Below are 19,920 nucleotides of genomic sequence, written 5' to 3'. Positions count from 1 at the left end.
AGTAGGTCAGTTGAAGCTATTATTAGGGCCTCCTGTTCACTGAACCCTGCTAGTTTGAAGGTCACCTTAAGGAGATAGGGCAGAACCCCCTACACCCTCACTCAATTCAATGCCTGCACACAGTGAGTACCCACTGTCCAGGAGCTGCTGCTCTGAAGAGCCTGAACCTGAAGCCCAGGCGTCTACGAGGTATATGTTTTGGGGAACGGTGGAGTGGGATCGCTGGTTCCTAAGCCCAAAGCCAGAAGAAGGCTCAGAAACACCTATGGGTGGGAAGGAGTCCCGGTGCCTGCAGTTCTGCACATGGTCTGTAGATGGTAGCAGAGGCACGTGCAGAGATCCTGCCCCAGGTCGCACCTTCCTGGTCCAAGTGTGCCAACTCCTCGAGATCTCTCAGCCTTGGGGTTAGGGGTGACGCGTGGGGCTGTGCGTGCGTGCGTGCGTAAGTCGTGCATATTTGTCCAAGGAGATTGCAACACCTCCTGCGATTCTAGACAAGTTGTTTCCTCTCAGGGAGCCTCTGTTTCCTCATTTGCGAAATAAGAGTTGTTTAACAGCTTGTGATGTGAAAACTAGCTCCAAATAATTAAGGTAGTCTAAGATGGGCTCAGATTAGACCTAAATGTGAAAGGGAAAACAACGCAGCAAATAGAGAATATCTGTCTGGGGTAGGAGGAGGAGACTTTTTAAACGTGACACCAAAAGCCCAAACTATAAGGTGAAAAGTTGATGGATCTGACCAAACGGGAATTTAGGATTTCTGATCTAAGGCTGCTGTTATCCCAAGGGAAAAAATAAGCCAAGGACATGTGGAGATGCAGAGAGGGGATAGACGCCAGTGCTAGAGAGACACCCAAAGCCATCTGGGATTAGAGAGATGCGAATCAACGAAATGCTCTTTCACTAGGTACGTTGGCAAAAATTAAGAATTTAGGAAAGTTGGCGGTTGGCCTTACCAGCCGTATTGGAGGGTCCCCTAGCAGCCTGGAGAGAGAACACCGGACTCAGTGGCTACCTGAGGTTTCTAGAGACAAAAGACTTCTTGAGCTGTCACTTCCTAGGTCGCTAGTAAAATCCCGGGCTCGCATAGCGCATGCAGGATTCTGCGGCATTCACGCAGAGGTCTCCGGGTGCGATCCGGGGAGCCTAGTGGTTGCTGCCCCTTAGGGAAGCCACGCCCCCTCTTACGTAGATCCAGGCTCTGGGGCGGGGCCTGCCTAGGGCTCCCGCCCCGCCTCGTTCCGCCTAGGAACGCCTGGCCCTTTAAGGCTGACCGAGCCCGGCCCCAAGTCGTGGACGCGCGGGGGAGGGGGTACGGTCACGTGGGCCGCAGGCGGTGCGACTCGCTGCTCCGCGCGCGGTGGCCGCCGGCTCCCGGTGCCGCCGCCCCTGCCCTCGCCGGGCTGCCACCAGGTGCACTGCCGTCAGGTGCGCGCTCGCCAGGTACGCCCTCACCCGGCCCCCTCAGCCTCCTGTTCCCGGGACCTCGCGGCCACTCCGGCTCGGCCTTTCTCCTCTTGATTAGCGCCCGGGCCTGACTCGCTTGTGCCCGGCTGCGTGACCACTGCCCCCCGCCATGCGGCTGTACTCTCAGCAGTTAGCCCCGCTATCCTGGTGCTGTCTGCAGCCCTCGGCCCAGTCTGGCTCACAGGCTCCAAGGCTGGAGTGTGTGGGAGGAGTTTGGGCGGAACTCACTCTTCTCGTCTCCCCCAGGTGGCCCTGGACCCGCCAGGCTGGGGCCGCCTCTGAGCGCCCCGCGGGGGCCATGGATGGCGAGACAGCAGAGGAACAGGGGGGCCACGTGCCCCTGCCCGGTGCACCCTGCGAACCTGGCTCAGCTGGCAATGCGGCCCTCGGGGGGCGGCGGGAGCCTAAGAAGTACGCAGTGAGTGAAGACTACCGATTGTCCAAGCAGGTGCTGGGCTTGGGCGTGAACGGCAAGGTGCTGGAGTGCTTCCACCGGCGCACTGGGCGGAAGTGTGCCCTGAAGGTCAGTGACCCTCTCACTGCCTCCCGGGTGACCCGGAGGGCCCAACAGCAGAGGCCTGTGGGTGCACGATATAGCCAGGGCCCTTACTAAGCTCGTTATGCCCAGCATCACATTTCATCCTCATGCTCCCCTGTGGGATCAGGCTTCTGATTCTCCTTGCTTTAGAGTTGGGGAAACTGAGGCTTAGCCTAGCTAAGCTCAGGGTGTTCCAGGGAGCCACGGGTGGAATTTGTATAGGTAGAAACTGCCATACCCGGAAGCAGGGAAGGAGTGGCTCCTGACTGGGGTTCTGGCTGGGCCTATGTGTTCCCGCCCCCGCGGGGCGGGGGTGGGGGGCCTCCTTCCATGAGAAGCTCTTCTGACTGGAACAGGTCTGTGTTTTCCTCTGTCTGAGGCTGAGTCAACGCCAAAGCTTGAGGTTGGGGCTACTTTCTCCTGTGACCCCTGCCTGCTTGGGCTGGAGTGGTGGGAACCTCCCAGGGTTGGCTGGTGGACAAGGCAGGTGCCCATCACATTGTGGGCAGGAAGCTGCTTATGGGCTCCAGCTGAGTCACGGGCCCCATGTTGAAAGGGGCAAGCCCTGCACTAGGCCTGGCCCATTCTGCTTCCTGGGCAGAGGGCGGGCCAGCCATGTCACACCACAGGCTCCCCAGGGGCCTGGCTAAGACCTCACTGATACAGGTGGAATCCAGGGAGTTCTGGGAGGGGCTGATCTAGCTGTGTAGTCCTGACTTAAATCACTTAGTTCTGGGCCCCGGACTCTGCCCCATACCCAGAATTCCTTGAATCTGGGAACGTCACTCAATTGCAACTTGTGCCAGTGGCGACTTGGACAGGTAGAGCATGGCAAGGAGAGTGGCCCTTGGAGGTTAGAACGCAGTAAAGGACCTTCTTGTTTTACAGACATTGCAATTATGAGCCTGAGCTCAGTGTTCTGCAGCAGTGGCTCTAATCTCTGGCTTGCATTTGCCATCTCCGTGACCTTGGACTAGGTCCTGGACTCTTGAAACCAGATTTCTGCCTCAGTTCAGGGGTTAGGCAGGGACTGATGTGAGTTTGGAATGAGACGACATGCATAGATTAATTGATATGGAGCCCGATGCAAGCCTGGAGAGGCTACAGGACTTTTTTAGGGTGCAGGGTCTGTAAGTGTCTGAGCAGGTACCTGGGCTCAGCTCCTGGTGTATTTCCCAGGGGCACTAGGGCTCACAGAGGGGTTGTCTCCCTAGGGTGGTCTTGGAGGGGATCATGAGGATGGGCGTGGTGGAGGCTCAGGGCTGGGCTGGTGAGGCCAGGTCTCAGGCACAACTTCTTTACCTACTAATCCAGCAGTGGAGTGGGATTAGGGGCCTTTTGTGAACCCCAGACAGGGGATCCTTTGAGTTTTTCAGGGAAAAGATGGCTCTTCTGAGAAGCGATGAGGCTCGGGGGGGGGGGGGGGGTGAGTGTTTCTACCCTCTCCGTCAACACCATCTTAGCCCTTTCACCGGTGCTGGTGTCAGGGGCGGTCTGCATGCAGCTGGAGAACCTCTTAATACCGAGGCATTGGCGCTGTGAGCCAGGGCTGAACTCTGACCAGCCCCTGTGCTGCTCTGGGTACCACGAGCCAGGCAGGTGCGGAGTGGGCGGCTGCAGTTCAGGGGCCCAGGCAGCACCAGCTTTAAGTGGGCTGGACCTAAGCCCTTCTCTGTAGATGCTATGTCTGACAAGTGACTTGGGGGGGCCTTTTGAGTGCAGCGACTTCAAAGTACCTCTCTTTGAATGTAGGGCCTCAGTGCTTTCTCTGACCTGGACTGGGGGGCAGGCCCAGAACAGATTCTCCTACTGTATCCCTTTAGTCTTTATGAGAGTAGCTAGAGCTCTTGGCTTGGGACCTTCAGGACCTGGTCCTAAGTTGGCCCTCAAGGGGAACGTGGATTGGAGTTGGCCCCCACCTTCCTGCTCTTGCCTCTACTGCAGTGGCCAACCCTGGAAGTTCCTACCCAGCTAGACAGGTCCTTACACCTTCCTCTGGCACATTGTACAATGAGTAGTGGCTCTAGCCTTCAAGAAGGAGGTAGCATTTTTCCACTTGCAGCCTCTACCCCCTGCCCAGGAGGGCCAGGACCTGGGCACCTCAGCACATGGACAGGTCTGGGCCCAGGGAGCTCAGCTAGTCCATGAAGGGCTCTCAGCCTCTTTTTGCCTCTCCCCAGCCCTTTCCCCAGCTTCCCAGGTCAGCTTAGGTGGAGGCCTGGGCTCTGTGTCTTTCTGCCTCCACAGACCTTCATCCCAGGTCCCTAGACTGACCTGTCCTCATCTCATACCCTGGACTTGTTCAGGCCACCTTTCCCCTTCTTGGTGGTCCAGACCTAGTGCCCTGGCCTCTCTCCAGGCCCATCCTCTCGGCCTAGTTGTGCAAGATGGCAGATCTTGCTTAGTATGAAGCCTGGAATGCAGTAGGCATTCACAGAACAGGAAGAGCTGTGGTCATCGTCTCTGTAGCTGTTGCTGTTCTGTGGGGGCCCTAGAGGAGCAGGTTCCTCCTTCCTGGGTAGCTGGGCCTCTTCCCCTCAGCCCGTGGCCCCAGCTCGGTCCATCTTGGCCTTGCCCACAGTCGGCGGCTCCCTCCCAAGGCCAGCTTCCGCAGCCAGTGCGGTCACTCACCATGCCACCCTAGGTACTCGCTGCTGTCCCTGTGGCAGGAATCGGAGGACTCCTTGCCCAGTATGGGCATCAGGGACTGTCCCCTACTGACCCCTTGTGCCCCCTCCCAGGTCTAACTGGTTAATTGACTTCATGCCTATCTGGGCACAGCCCTGTAGATCTGTCCCCCATCAGTCACCCTACCACATTTGAGACCCAGGCCCTCAATCCTAATCACATATATGAAAAATTGGGACCTGGAGTTAGTGGTCGGAAAGTGACGTGGCTTGTCTGGGATGGGGGATGATAGCAGAGTCCAGAATCCCCTCCCCTCCGGACTTCCTGTCCAGCTCACATGTGGTTCTCAGCCTCCTGGCAGGCAGAAGTGACCAGGGCACTTATATAAATAAAAGCAATAAAAGGCCTTGAGGAGACAAAGGGGTTCAGGCGTGGGAGGATGGGGATACAGAGTCTACTTTTTTGCCCCTGCTCTCTGGGCTTTGGGGCTGGGAGGCCCTCCCTTCTGACCAGGGCTTGGTGGGGGCCCTCGGGGTTCCCAGTACCCTTCTCTGTCCTCATCAAAGAGAGTGGAGTGGCGGAGTGCCGGATCCACATGCCCAGTAGGTCCCTGCGTTGCTCCATGGGCGGGGCTGGCCTGTTGGAGCTGGTGCTGTGGAGCTGGATTTGAGGCTGGGTGGGGCTGCCACGCAGGCCAGGTACTTTCTCATTAGGCAGCTGCCACCCCCTCAGCTACCATCTCCAGACCGGTTGGATCAGCCTCTGCAGGGCCATTTGTTACTGAGTTAACACATCAGGAAGCATGTGGAGGGGCTGGTGGCCCTGTACAACAGAGTCCCCAGTAGTATTTTCACTGTACCCGAACTGCTCCCCAGACTGCCCCTCTCCTGGAAGGAGAGAATCTGAGGTGCTCAGGTAGGTGCTTTTGTGCTGGCGAAGCTTCCTGAACTGCTAAAGATGGGCAACTTGCTTTTTAAATTGCTAGGGAGGGCATCACACCCTAAGAAATGCACATAGTGGAATTTCCCCCGCAGAGGTGGATTGTTTTGAGATGCTTCACACCCTGCCCAGCTGGCCTTACTCACAGCTTTAGAGGCTGCTCTCCCACCCTACTGTCAAGGTCCCCTCTGCTGGGATGTCCATGATCTTTTCCCATCCCATCCAGGAGCTGATACCCGCTTTAGGTCTCTAGGCTTTAGGTCTTGATGTTGTGGATTCCAGTATTCCCATAAAGGACTAACAGTTTTCCAGAGCATCTTGTCCGGCAAGCCATGTTCCCCATGCATGATACGCGTTATCTTACCTAACTCCTGTTATTCCCACTTTGCGGATGAAGACACTGATGTTCAGAGAGGTGAATGACTTGGCCAGGGTGCACAGCTGGTGAGTGACAGGGCTAGGATTTGAGCCTAGGCAGTTTGATGCTAGAGTCTTAGCAGCTAAGTCACCTTGTCATGCCTCATGCAAGTCTATGGGGACATCAGAGGGTCTCTGAGACTTGGCCCCTCCATGGCAGACCTGGCAGCCATGGAGGCTGGCATCATCCTCTATGGCTGCCAGGTTTTTGCCAACATCTCCTCCCTATCCAGGACTCTCTATATGCCCATGAATGGACATGTGGTATCCCCACAAGGTAGAGCACAAGGACCACGATGGCTGTGGGGCCAACTAAGTTAGAAAGATTGTGTGGTTCATACCAAGCCCTGTGAGTCCAGACTGCCACAGGCAGAAAGTCAGATTGGTGAGTGCGTGAGAGGGTGCTGTGTCAGGGCTGGGCCGGCGGGGGGAGGGCTCCTGGAAGAGCGTGCTTGCTTTAAATTCAGGTCTCTGGTCTGAGAAGAATGTGGATGACAGGGGAGACCACAGGATGTGTGTGACAACATGCCTGGTGTGGATAGCCCAGTGCCTGCTGTGGAGTACCACTTCCCCAATGTCAGTCCTGTGTCCTGGCAGATGTGGCCGATCTCAGCGGGGCTGGTGTCCAGACCCTGACAAACCCTGGGGAGCCGTGGGGGACAGAGGGCTCTGGAAGAAGAGGCATTTGTGTAGGATGAGGATAAACGGTCGGCAGCGACTCTTCCTCTCGAGACGTTTGCCCACAACTCTGATTCATACCTCGCCTTACTGGAGGCCCCTGTCTTTGGTGCCTTCCCTGCTGTTCCTAGAGCTCCCTTTCATAGCATCACCAGGGCCCTTGTGGAGCACTGCTGCCAGGGACGCCCCGGGGCTCTGGGTCGCCCGGGCTGTCCTTCAGGTCGGGCCGTGCGGGAAGGGCCCGGCCTCTAGGACAGCAAAGGTCTGTAATGTCTGCCGAGGTTTGCACTTGGGGAAGCTGTCTTCCTACTTGAATCCCTCACCTTACTGGTGACTGGCTGCCGTGTATTCAAAGGTGATAGCCATCAGGCAAGACCCCGAAGCGAGGGGTGTCCCCAGCACACCTGTGCCATAGGTGGACACCAAGTCATTCCTACGCGGGTGGGTCTGCTGCTCTCAGGGCAGCATGGGCACAGCTCCCATGGGTTCCTGTGTATTCATTCCCAAGAGAACTTTGGCTCTGCCGCCCCCGCTCCCATGTGTTTGAAATCTTGTGTGTCCCCACAGGTGAGGCTGCCTGGGGTTGGGAAGGGAGCAGGACTCTGGGCTTGAAGTCTTTCCTGCATCTTTCTCCCCAAGTGACCTTGGACCAGAGGCAGTTTTGGAATCTTCTGCAAAATCATCGTCTTTGTGGTCCTGTCGAACCCTGGCTTTGAACATGCGGGAAGCAGGATTCATTCAGTCTTGGTGGCTGTAACTATCTCTGTGTTCCCCCTATGCGACAGCACAGGCCAGCAGATACTCTCAGAGAGCAGAGCTGTCATTTGGGGTGGCCCGGGTGAATTTTGGTGGCACGTTATTGGCCTTTATGAGGACCCGCTGGCGCCCACCCTGCACCTGGGGCAGCCAGTCCCTTGCGGGATGGGAAAGAATGGCGTGAAAGGAACTCTGGGTCCCGGGCTCCTCCCCACCCTCCTGCCCTCTTGGAACTAAGTGGATCGGGGCCTGTGTAATTGTGATTGAAATCCTGCTGTGTGGGAGTCGTGGGGGTTTTGCTTAGTGCAGGGGTGCAAGGCGGCTGTCTGGGGGCACAGGAGCCTCCGGAGGCCTTCCGGGCACCGGGCAGGCCCGGGACGCCGAGTGCTAATGCGGCGTCTTGTGGGTTTGGCACTGTTTCCTTTTTCTCTCGGGCTTTGTCCTTGCTGCTTTCTCATTGTGGTGCTTTCTACCGCTCGGTCTTCTCCGCCTCTTTGTCGCTCTCGTTTCTTCTTTCTCAGCTCTGTTTCTCCTGCTGTCCCTCGACCCCTCCCCTCTCGGGCCTTGCCACTCTCTGTCTCACGGTTTCCGGCTCGGCTGGGCCTCTTCTCCGCAGCCTGCAGGCTGAGGGCAGGCAGAGGACAGATGGAGGCTGGTCAGGCGCTGGAGATTCATCCTAGTCACCCAGGGTGGGGGCGGGTGGGTAGGACAGGAAAGAGGAGCTCCTGGCCGTGCCCATGCCACTCACAGTGTCCCTTCCTGCTGCTGGCTTCGACCAGGTGCTGGTGACCTTGGCAGCCAGAGCCATGGAGTCAGGAGCATTTGGGCCAAGTTTGTAATCCAAGCGTCCCCCGTGGAGTGCGGGAAGTCGGCTTCGGCTGCAGCCTCTGCTGCTGGGTCTCCTTTTATGGCTCAGTGGTTTAAAACTCTTGCTTGGGACAGTGGCGTGAGAGCAGGAGCGTACGACTCCCAAGAATTCCCTGGCTGCAGGTAGGGAGTGCGTCTTTATGCGAGGAAGGCCTGAGAGAGTGGGGGTGAGTCCATGGCAGGAGTGTCCCTCAGTGCTCCAGGCCACCGCGCTGGTCTCCCAGAGTGCGGGGCCTTCTTCCCTCCCCGCTTCCCCTTCCTCATGGCCGTGGTTCCACGGAAGATCAGAGACCAGGAAAGTTTCCCAGGAGCTGACTGGGTGTTGGAGCCCTGGGAACCTTCTAGATGAACAGGAACAGGAGAGAGAGGGTCCAGGGACCAAGGGAGGTTGGAAGCCAGTGCCCCTGCCTCCGCTGGGAGGAGCCTGAGTAGGGCGATGGCTGCCGGTGTTTGCCCGGGCCTGTGTGGGGAGCTGCAGGGCCGTGGATGAAGTCAAGGGAAGTGAGAGAGATGCCAGCAGATGTGATGCTGGCTTTGAGAAGAGCGGGTCTGGAGGGGAGAGTCAGAAGTTTCCCTAGGGTCTCTGCGCCGTGCCTCTGGGGGTTCCGTCCATTCTCCCAGCACCTCACTTCTTATTTCTGTTATTTTTGTGACATCTCCTCCAGAGGAGAGGGACCAGCTGTCATTCTCCTGACAGATAGAGGTTGTGGGGTCCTCTCTTTCCAGAGCTAGCCAGAGGCGTGGACTGCCGGGTGCCTGAGCAGGGATCACCTAGGCCTGGCCTCACTGGCCCCAGTTGTCCCCTTCTTAGGGAAGGCGGCCACTGCTCTCCGTAGCCCTGTACCAGCTATGCAGGCAACAGTGCCACACAACTGGCCAGTCGGGGACACAGATTCTTAGGCACAGATGAGGTCTGTGCATGAGGAGGGACCATTGAAGGGACATCATTTCTGAAATTAGAATAAAACACTTGTGTTTGCTAAAATTTTCCAGTCTTACGATGAAAATGTCCTATTTTTATACTGTTATGGAAGAAGTAGAACCACAGTAATGTTTCACCGATTGTGTGGCCGTTTTGACAGAAAAATCCTTTCTTCCTCTAAGAAGTTAAAGAAGGATGATTGAACCCGGACCCTCTGAGCAGGCACCCAGGGGGCTCACAGGTGCCAGCGTGGCCTTTCCGTCCCTCCAGGAAGACCATGGGCAGAATGTGGGGATCCTGACCTTACGCAGCATGTGTCCTGCAGGAGACGGGGGGGCGTCTCAGCTTCCTGGGCCTCTTTCTCCATCCGTAAGGCAGATGCCGATAGTCCCAGAGCTGCCTGCCCCTCTCCCCCAGTGTCATCTGTGAGGATAGTGCACGCCCATTTCACAGATGGGGGGGGGCTGGGGCTCAGGGAGGTTAAGGGACCAGCCCAGGGTCACCACACACTTTGCATAATGAAACATTGGTCAAAAGGATGCATGGAGGAGTTGAGGGGTGTAGAGGTGACTGCCACCTGACAAAGTGGGGATGCGTCCCTTCTCTGGCCTGCCCAAGCTGACAGCTGAGTTAGTTCCCGGGCTTGGGACCCCAGCTCTCAGCCTTGCTTTCCACCCGCCAGGGTCCCTCCCCTGAGATCAGCCTACTACCCTCTCCCTACCCTGAGGATCTGCCTCTCCTCCCTGAGCCTTTCACAGCAAAACAGGATCCATAGATTCCTGGTCCTTGATCCGCTTTCGCAAACCCGGTCCAGGCCTGCCCCTCTCAGCATCTGAGACCATTTCCTTTGACCTGCTGGTTTAGAGGGGATGGTCTGCCTCTCCTGGGTTCCAGAGGCTGCATGTGAGGTTCCCAAGTTCTGGAGAACACGAAGGTGAAGAGCATGAGGCCACCTCAGGGAAGACCCAAGGGAATCCTGAAACCAAGCAAACCTCGAAGCCCATTTTTACTCAGTATGCACTTGGCGCTGTGCTAATCTGAGCTCTCTCTGCATTCTCATTCCATCCTCTAGTCACCGGGGAAGATGAGTATTGTCACTGTCCCCATTTTCCAGATTGGGCTGGTAGGTGCACAGACAAGTGGAGGGTGGAACTGGCCTTTGCATCTGGCATCCATGTCTGTCTGATAAGGAGCCCTGGGGCACTGGGCCCCCTGGGCCTGCCCCAGGTAGCACCTATGTCCCCCCCCACCTCCTACTGAGAGCCACGCTCAGCTCCCTCTTTCTGAAGCATTCTTCCCCTCCCCCACCTCCTTAATTCTTCCCCAGACCTGGCACTTTTGCCTTTGTTTCTAGGTTATCTGTGGCTGGTGGGCAGCAGATAAACAGAAACCACCAAAACTTAGTAGTGAATGGAAGGAGTCTTGTGTTCCTGAGACTTGACAATTTCACAATGTATGTTGGCTCTCTCGTGGGCATCGCTTCTGGGAAGGGCAGAGCTTCTGGAGAAGACAGGGACTTGGAGCCTCAGCCACTCCCTCCCCTCCCAGGCCTCTGGTGGGAGGTGGTTTGGGAGGCTCCCAGCCTGTCAGACAGGCTGCTCCTACCCCCCTGCAGTCAGGGGCCCAGGCCTTGGCCCGGGAGGGGAGTGGCTGTTTGGGGCTCCTCCTCATTCCTGGCTTCCCTTCCCCATCGTGCCTGCTGTGCCAAGTTAGGCTCTGGATGGAAAGGAGAAGGGATGAGAAGGAGCCAGGATCAGTTTCCTAGGCCCTCCGTCCTCATCAAGCACCCTGACTGGCAGTAACTCATTCAGATTCTGAAGTCCTTGAGAACAGAGCACCTGTGGCAGCAGGTGCCCCAGCCTTGGGCCTGGCCCCCCGGAAGGGCCAATAAATGTTTGCAGGAGTCGGGAAGGGATCTGTAAAATGAGCAGGCCTCCCGGGCATGAGGGCTGAGGCCTGGCTCCTGAAGGACTGCCAGACTCCTGTGGCCTGCGTGGGCTGTGTGGCCGAGAGGAGCCAAAACCTCCCTGTGCCTCTGTCTCGGATGAAAATGATGGCTGGTGATGCGGGTGTTGACGGGCAAGAGCTGTTGACTGCAACGTGCCTGGTCCACGGCAGGGTCTGGGGACATCTGCCGCTACCGTAATAACCACCAGTGGCAGAGCCTGGTCTCAACCCAGGGCTGTGGGGCCAAGCTCCACATATAAAGGGAGCACTGCAGCTGTCTGTATGATCCCTATTGTCGAGAAGCCACCAGGTCCTGGTTCAAGTCTTGATGCTCACTACTCAGCTGTGTGACTTTGGGCAAGTCACTTACCCTCTCAGAGGCACAGCTTTCCTGCAGGTGAAAGGCAATGCTGGTTCTTCTCAGGGTATGGTAAGCACTGAATGAGGTCATGTGACCAAGTGCTGTGGCCAACACAGCACTGGCCGAGCACCAGGGAGAGCCAGTCACACTGACCTGAAGTGTGAACACCCAGCTGGGGCCTGGGGACTTGGCTGTGAGCCGACCTCCCTGGAACTCAGCCTCTGAGGGGGAGAGGTGAATGGACGAGATGGTCAGAACTTAATGAGGCGAGGTCTGATCTGGCGTGAGGCCAGCTAATCCATAGCTGCAAAATTGGTTCCATTAGCTCCTGTAATGAGCTGGGAAGGCTGGGAGGATGAGTGTGGGAGAGCATAGTGGCACTCGTCTGAGGCGCTCATTAGAAACTGTGGCTAAAAAGTTAGATTTGCCGCTCCCGGCAGGCAACTCTCTGAAGGCACGAGAACCCTTGTGGGGCGGGGAGTGAAGGCAGAATGTGGTGGTGGGGGGCGGGGGGGACTCTGGCTTTATAAGGACAATCCTGTGAGGCCTTTGGGAGGAAGTTCTTGCTGCTGAACCTTGACCTCGAGGTCAGTCTATACTGTCCCAGGCTCCGAGTGGGCAGAGTAGCCAGCAAGGCTCACACTGGCTGGCTCGGGGCCAGGGTGAAGTGTGCCGTTCACCCTCACGGGGGCTAACAGCAGAAGGCTCTCACACCAGGGGTGTCTCATAAAATGAGAGCTATGTCCCCATGGGAAAATAACCCCAAGTAACCACAGAACTAGGAGCCGGAAGGGTCCTTAGGTATGGCTGAGTCGAAAACACTCGTCAAGCAGGGGGTGTAGCAGGTTCGAAGTGCTTTTTCTTATCTATAACTTCCCTCTCTGGAGAACAGGGGTTCCCTGCAATGAAAAAAAAAAAAAAAAGAGTTGAACGCCTATATATTCCTGTGACGTTCTGTTCAGTTCTGATGGCTGAGTGTTTGGTGTTGAGCGTGCGCACTGCAGTGTCTGCCCTTGACTGAGGCTGGGAGGAGACCCCCCAAGGTGGGAGAGAAGGGGTCGGGGGACATACCAGTCCTTCCTGCCTCTCTTCTCTCCATACTCGGGCCCAGAACAAAGCTGGGATTTCAAGAAAGCGAAGGGCCTGGTGATGTTACCTCAGCACTCCTGGCAAGCGTGCCAGGCTGCTGAGCCCTGTGCCGGCCCGTCCTTATGGGGGGTCCATATTAGGTAATTTCATGTTTCTGTATCTTTTTGCAAAGTTATTGTTGAAGGCATTGCCAGAATGTTATACTTTTCCCTCATATAAGATCTGACGTGAAATCCATTTAAGAATTTGGTCTTGGAAAATGTTGCTTCTCTTTGTGGGATGATAAAAGCCCCAGAGCCTGTCTGGTTTCCTTCTTCACCAAGACACCCAGGAAGCTCAGAATTAAAGTGTGTGCTTGATTACAGTTGTGAACGTACGTGGGTTTCTGGTACATTTTATCTTCCTCTTCATGCTAAAGAGGATCAAGCATTTTTGGTTTTATTTGGCTATTTTCATCCTGTAGAATAATAAATGCCCGAAATCCTGTTGTCACTGAGCAGGGAGGTGGAGATAATGGGACTTGTAGTGGCTCACAGGGCAGTGAGAGGAACTGGATCCCTGGCTTCCAGGAGGTCCCCTTTGCCGTGGGGATGATGCCTCTCGGGCTGTGGGTTGTCCTAAAACTCAGAACTCATATTTCTTAATTTGCCTGTGCCTCACTGATGGGAAAGATTGCAAGCCAGCTGACTTCCCCCGGAAGGAATGGGTGTTCCGGCAGAGGCCACAGAGCAGTGTGGCCCAGGCTGCGCGTTAAATGACTGGGAGTGTGGAGGTTGGGGTGGGTGAGGGTAGCTGCTTGTCCAGGCTGGTGGCCTTGGGGCCTCCTATGTTGTGAAAGATGGAGCTACTGTGCACACTTGCCTGGGAAGAGCCCAGCCCTGAGTGAGCTGGATGTGGACACTGGATATTTGGCAGGCACATGGGCCTGTGTAGCGGTCCTTCCCGGGCTGGGAGGCGGCTGGAGAAGCCTGTTGGGGGCTGGTCCCAAGGCCGTGTCTTCACAGAGTCAGTGTGGACACCCCAGCTTTGTTCGATGCTCGGGGAAGGCAGACGGAGTGCTCTTTCTTGGAAACCTCTCTGTTCCCAGTTCTCTGCTAGGTTCTTCAGAGAAATAGAAAATATTGGATGAATGAATGGACAGATGGATGAGTCCCACTTCATGGGGCTTCAAAGTCGACATCGCAGAGGCTGGAGACCTGCGCATATGCTCACACGCATTCCCCATGTTCCCTACACTCATACACACCCATGCACACACCTCTGTACATGCATGTGCCATGTTCCCGCCCCGCTGTGCACACACCCATGCACCTCTGCACACGCTTATTTCAGAACAGGTTTCCCGAGTCTTGCGAGCTGAGGTTTTGGCCAGCGCCTCTCCAGCCGGGGGCCACCCCTCCATTCCCCCTCAGGGAGGGGCCGTGGCCTGGCCTCCCCCAGCTGGGTGGCCCCAGGGCAGTGACTTCATCCTCCTGGGCCTCTCTTTCCTCAATTTGTGTATCGGAGTTGACGGTCCCCACCCTGCTTACTTCACAGAGTGGCCTGAGCGTTCCCATGAGATACAGGAGAGGAAAGTGTTCTATAAACTGCACGTTGTTTCCCAAATGGTCAAACACTGCTGTGGTTTCCCGCTCCTGGGCTGAAGAATTGTGCCCCCTGCTGTAACCACCTGGTCCTTGGGCGGGAAGGGGCACGGTGGCCAGATCTGAGGCGTCCATTCCACCTGGTGATGCTGGAGGGCGTGGGCCCCTTTGCCCTCAACCTTTGCGAGGGTCCACTGTCTGGGAGGGTTGGCGGGGGTCTCTGCCATCCAGCTGCGGGCTCTGGGGACAGGTAAGGGAATTTGGCAAAAGAGAGGGAGGGGTGAAGCGAGGTGGAAACCCCTGGATCACATCCTGAGGCTAGGGCAGTGTCCTTTGTTCAAGGAAACGTCATCTCACATTCCATGCTGGTCTCACTTCAGTGGGACCCACACCTCAGTACAGCCCGGAGCCCCCTCCCTTAGGAGAGCTGGGGGTCCTTCTCGTGTGTGGTCTTCCTGCTGGCTGCTAGCCGAAGCTGTGGAATGGCCCAGGAGCCATCACGGACCCTCCAGCTTTGGGGGACCCCTGGGAAAGCCCAGGGGACATAGGACGGGAGTGAAAGAAGGGTGGAAGGCCACCCCATCTTCTTTTCTTCCAAGCTGTGACTGGGGAGCAAGACATTAGGTGGCCCCCACTGGGTTCGGACACTTGGACATGGGGTCCACGGAGACCCGGGGGCTGCTCCGTGGCGGCAGGGATGTGGGAGTGGGGCTACAGTAGGCCCTTTGCAAGGAGCCCCTGACCAGAGGTCCCCCTTTTTGTCCCCCTCTCCCCAATCTAGCCCAAGCTTTGCAGCTTAGTATTGGGGAAACAGAGGCCCAGCGAAGGCCTGGCCCGGGGTGACACTGAGAATCTGACGTTTCCTAGCCCTGTGCTTATTGCCTTGCCTGGGAAGGTGGGGCTCTTGCTTAGGGACACCTTCCGCGAAGGGTGGTGTGGACTCATGTACCGGCGTGAATGAAGCCAACTTGTAGCAATGGCCTTGTGGGCTGGAGCAGTCAGGATGGGCTCCTTAGAAGAGGAAGCAAAAGTCTGGTTGAACCGAGAGGGCGGGGGAGGTGCCGTGGGGAGCAAGTTTGGCCAGCTCGTCGTGTCTCATGTGTTAAGCTTTCCCGGGTCCTCCGCAATTTAATCTTACTCTGCTCTCATGATGGGCGGTGAAGGTTTCCTCCTCTCGCCCCTAATTTACAGATTTGGTCATTAGATCTACAAATATTATGTGAGCCAGTGCTCTGTGCCAGGCCCTGTACCCCAGTAATGGGACCCAGAGGTGACCAGGCAGACTGGCCCCGCCCTTGTGGGCCCACAGTCTGATGAGGGAGGCAGCATGGTGGTGGCCTGGCTGGAGAAACAGCCACATGATCTGGGGCCAATTATTTGCCCGCTCTGTGCTTCAATGTCTCAGCTACAGAATGGTGACAACGAAGTCCCTTCTCCTAATATTCATAAAGTGCTCAGAACAGAGCCAGGCACGTTGAAAGTGCAGTGTGTGTGTGTGTGTGTGTGTGCGCGCGCGTGCGCGTGTGTGTGTGTGTGAGAGAGAGAGATTAAAGAGCTATCAAAGGAACAAGCTAATTGTAGGTATGAGCAAGTACGCAGGAGGGAAGTGTAAAGGCCGATGGAGGGAGATTTCCAGAAGGCTGGAAATGCTTTGTCTTGGGGGGGGGCGGTTTCCAGGGGTGCGTGCAATTGTCAAAACTCATAGAACTGGACTCTTGAGATCTGTGCGTTTTACTGTATGTAAAGTGTGCAAAGCACCTATGTACAGGAAGAGGAGTAAAGGGCGGAGAGAGAATGAGGGACCCTCGATGTCCCCTTTAGACAGGGTCCTCAGGGAGGGTTCCTGAGAGGGGACGACACCGGGGAGATTACTGGAAGAGAGAAGGCTCTGGCTGTGGGGAGGACGGGTGCGGAAACAGAGGCTCTGAGAGATCTGGGGCCACACACGAGGTCAGCCCTAGAGATCAAGAGTGACAGCCCAGGAGATTTCTGGGTGGCTGGGCATGGGTGGGTCCAGAGCTCTGGCTCCTGCAGAGAGGCCCATGGGGCATTCATTGTGTTTTCTAGGGGCAGCCCTCTCCCCCTCCTATGCCTGCTCTCAGGGCCTTGGCTCTCAGAGAAGGACTGTTTTAATCCGTGTGGGAAATGAGTTCCTAAGTGTGGACTGAGTGGAGGGAGGCATTGAGAAGCTCCGGCTCAGGGCCGCTCCTCCCCACTCGTCCTCAGGGAAGGACAGGGTGCAGGCCCCGCTGTGAGGCTCTCTGGCCCTCCCCCTCCCCCTCTCACACCTCCCGTCTCCTTTGTTCAGGAGCCCAGTGTTTCTTACTAGGCCCCAGCCAGGGACCCCTGACTTAGCCTGACCTTCCGTCCTGGTGAGAGGTACATAGGCAAAAACAATTGGGGAAGATGCTGCAGGACTTTCCAGAGGAGGAGACATCCAAACTGAGCCCAGAAGGTTCCTCAAGAGGAGAGAGTTGACCCGATGGAGGAGGAGATGGGGCAAGAGTGTCCGTGGCATCGGCATGAACTTGAGAGAATGAGGCCTGTTTGGGACCAGCAAGTACATCATTATGGCCAGAACAAACAGTGTTTGGGGCCCTGGGGTAGCAGGGATGAGGTGGGAGAGGAAAGCAAGCCCTGGATGCCAGGGGAGGTGGTGGCCTTTGTCTAGAGGACAAAGGGGGGGCGTAATTTAAAGAGAGGGGGCGGGGAGTAAGTGAAGGGCCAGAGAGGGAGAGGTGGGGCTAAGGACAACACCAAAGGTGTTCCAGCTGTGGGTTCGGGGTTTTCTGAAGAAGAGGGCACTTTGGTGTAGCGGGGGAGATGCCCGAAGCAGGGCAGAGTGAAGAGGGAGTCCAGGAGCCAGCCCGGGGCCGCGACAGGACAGTCAGGTCAGGCTGGGGACAAGGAGCAGTGTTAGGAGGCCAAGCAGAAAAGGGGAGCGGAGGGGACAGAGCAGAGAGAGACAGAGCCTGGGGTCCTGTGCCTAAAGACTGGGGTACCCCTTGCTAGAGCCACCTCAGGAAAAAGCGAGGACAAGCTGATGTGGCAAGTGGGGTAGCTGAGCCTCTGCCCCCAGCCCCCAGCACTCTGAGCACGGAACCGAGGGGTGCTGTGGGGGCCAAAGGCAGCAGGAGCAAGGGGTCCACGCTTTCCTGGCTGGGGGTGTCTGCCCACAGCAGCCTCCGCGCACACCCCCATCCTGCACTGATGATGGAGCGGGGACCCCAGAGCTGGTGGTGGGCCTGCCCAGCTCTGCACTCCCAGGATAGTGGCAGAGAACCCGCCGCCTTCCTCCCTGCCCTGGTTTGCCTTTGCCTAGAGGGCTCGGGCCCAGAGCCTGGCAGAGGGGGAAACCAAGGCCACGGGCGGCCCGGGGTCCTGTTGATGCGGAGCAAGATAGAGCTGATCCCACCCTGGTCCTCAGCCCTGCTCAGCTGCAAAACGAATGTGGCTGGGCCTCTGGTGAGCGGCCCTGCCAGGGGACAGCTCGTCCCTGCTCTCCCCATTCTAGGCCACCTCCCCCTGCATGCCGACTCCTCCCCCATACCTCCTCTGAGCAGGACCCCCTAGGGCCTTGCTCGTTCCTGGTGACCGGCCTTGCGGCTGGCAGCCACAGCCCAGGGCCGAGTTATCCGGAGCAGGGATCTGGTGTTGCGCACCTGCTGCCCGCCTTGCTGTGATGCATCTGTGGGGATGACTCTGTTATTACTGCATTTCATAGAGTTGTGGGCTGTGGCTTGGAGCTGCGAATGTTTGCCTGAGGTCACACTGAGTCTTTGGAGGAGTTCAGCCCCAAACCCAGACCTCCCCACACCAGGCTACTACCTCTCTCAACTAGGGCCCGCCCTGCCCCAGACTCTATTTCTGGATCCACAACCCTTGTGCCATTCCATTGTAAAAATGAGGCCCAGGGAGCGTGTGTCCCCCGGCCCGGAGTCCCACAGCTGATGTGTGATTGGACTACAGAACCCGCCCAATTTCCACTTCACTTGCTGCCCCAAGAAGGGAGGCAGGGGCTTCTCTGGCCTCTGAGCCCCTCCCAGCTGTCAGCCACCTCCCAGGGCCTTCCCCGAGCTGCCAGTCAGGCTGTTTAAGGCTGACCTTCGATCAAGTCCCGAGGCTCACTGGACCACAAATCAGGGAAACCTGGATTCGAAGCCTCATTCTGCCCTTTGCGATGTGGGTGACCTCGGCAAGTCACAGGGCTCTCTGAGTTTACATGTCTTTCTCTGCAAAGTGAGGGCAGTGGCACTATCTGGGTGGCTGCTGTGAGCCTGACACTTTCTATGACGACCGGCCCCCAGCTCCTGTATGACAGCCCTAAGGCCCGGCAGGAGGTGGACCACCACTGGCAGGCCTCGGGCGGCCCCCACATCGTGCGCATCCTGGACGTGTACGAGAACATGCACCACGGCAGGCGCTGTCTCCTCATCATCATGGAATGGTAGGCCGGCCCGCCCGCCTCGGCCCCAAGGCTCTGCCATTCTTCCAGAGGCCCTGTCTGTCCTTCGGAGAGTAGCTCCGGGAGGCACCCCCGCCCCTGAGGCGTAGTGGAGGGGACAGCGGCGGCCACACGGCCATGCTCACGGGGTGGGAGAAAAATGCAGGAGGTCTAAGATGGCCTCCTGGGGCGTGACCCCCCCACCCGCCTCTGTGAAGGGGACCTGGAAGATCAGTCAGAGAAGGCCACCGAGCCTGAACGTGGGTGGGGGGAGGTTTGGGGACGAGCAGGACACCCAACATAGTCCCTTCAGCTTTCTCCTTCCCATGCTCCCACCAGATGCTGGGTGACCAGGGCCCAGACCCAGGAGCCAGCTGCCTCTGCCACCCAGGGCTGCTCCCACTGACACCGTGGCCCGGCCCCAGCCTCCCGCAGGCCCTGGGCCCGTGTCTGGGCCTCCGGTTCCTCCCCATCTGCCTTTTGGGTCTCCCCTCGCCCTACAGGTTAGCATCTCTTGAGTCAGATTTGGGGTTCAGACCCTGGCTCAGCCACCCAGCAGCTGTGTGACCCTGGGTAGCTGTTAGCCTCTCTGAATCTCTGTAACTCCCATGTAACGTGTGGAGGAAGATCTCAATGTAGCGTTCACCCTGTGCTTTACTCCACTCCAAGTGCTCCGTGTGTGTTGCTGATTGAGTCTTTACGGCTCTGTGAGCTTGGTGCTATAATCCCTGTTTTATAAGAGGAAGCTGAGGCAGAGAGGTGAAGGGACTGGCCCAGGGTCACACAGCGATGCACACAAAGCGTTTGTCCTGGGCACAGCACAACAGTAGGTGCTCAGAAAACAGTGCTCAAGATGATAATTGACATCTCTCATCCCTCATTTGGGGAAAAACTGAGACTTGGATGGGGGCGGGGCTGCCGAGGTCTCAGCCGGGTGTGGGCAGTGCCACTGGAAATACAAGGGCTCCCTGGGGAGAATCTGAGTCCACCACCCTCCCCTCGTTCTGAGAGTTCAGTTCAACCCACCGAAGCTGACAGCCCACCACACTCTAAGCCGTCAAGGCGTGGGAGGCAGACAGTGCCAGTTCCCCAGGGGAAGGGCCGCAGGGCCCGGGGCCGATAATTCGGGGAAGGGCAGCTGACACCCAGCTCTCCCCCTCCCTGCTTACAGTCGCCTTGTCTTGCAGCATGGAAGGCGGCGAGTTGTTCAGCCGGATTCAGGAGCGTGGCGACCAGGCTTTCACCGAGAGAGGTACGTGTGTGCAGCTGGACCGGTGCGGGGTC

General features: G+C 57.3%; 1 protein-coding gene across 4 annotated transcripts in view; it reads left to right on the top strand.

The window, feature by feature from the left end:
• Positions 1 to 1,297: 1,297 nt before the first annotated feature.
• MAPKAPK3 (mitogen-activated protein kinase-activated protein kinase 3) overlaps positions 1,298 to 19,920 on the top strand; it is a 29,862-nt gene continuing 11,239 nt past the window's right edge. The window contains exons 1-4 of one of the 4 annotated variants that reach the window (XM_011364679.2): positions 1,298 to 1,443; positions 1,714 to 1,990; positions 18,500 to 18,639; positions 19,824 to 19,888. In XM_011364679.2, coding sequence (XP_011362981.1) covers positions 1,766 to 1,990; positions 18,500 to 18,639; positions 19,824 to 19,888 — 430 coding nt within the window. In that variant the 5' untranslated portion in view covers positions 1,298 to 1,443; positions 1,714 to 1,765. Of the gene's footprint in view, positions 1,444 to 1,713; positions 1,991 to 18,499; positions 18,640 to 18,960; positions 19,140 to 19,823; positions 19,889 to 19,920 lie in introns of those variants that run through there. The other 3 variants (XM_011364680.2, XM_023533333.1, XM_023533334.1) reach the window with 3 other exon arrangements.

The sequence above is a fragment of the Pteropus vampyrus genome, unplaced genomic scaffold (genome assembly GCF_000151845.1).
Source record: "Pteropus vampyrus isolate Shadow unplaced genomic scaffold, Pvam_2.0 Scaffold100, whole genome shotgun sequence".
NCBI lineage: Eukaryota > Metazoa > Chordata > Mammalia > Chiroptera > Pteropodidae > Pteropus > Pteropus vampyrus.
The sequence above is the reverse complement of the archived record's forward strand: the minus strand, read 5'-3'. Positions and strand labels throughout refer to the sequence as shown.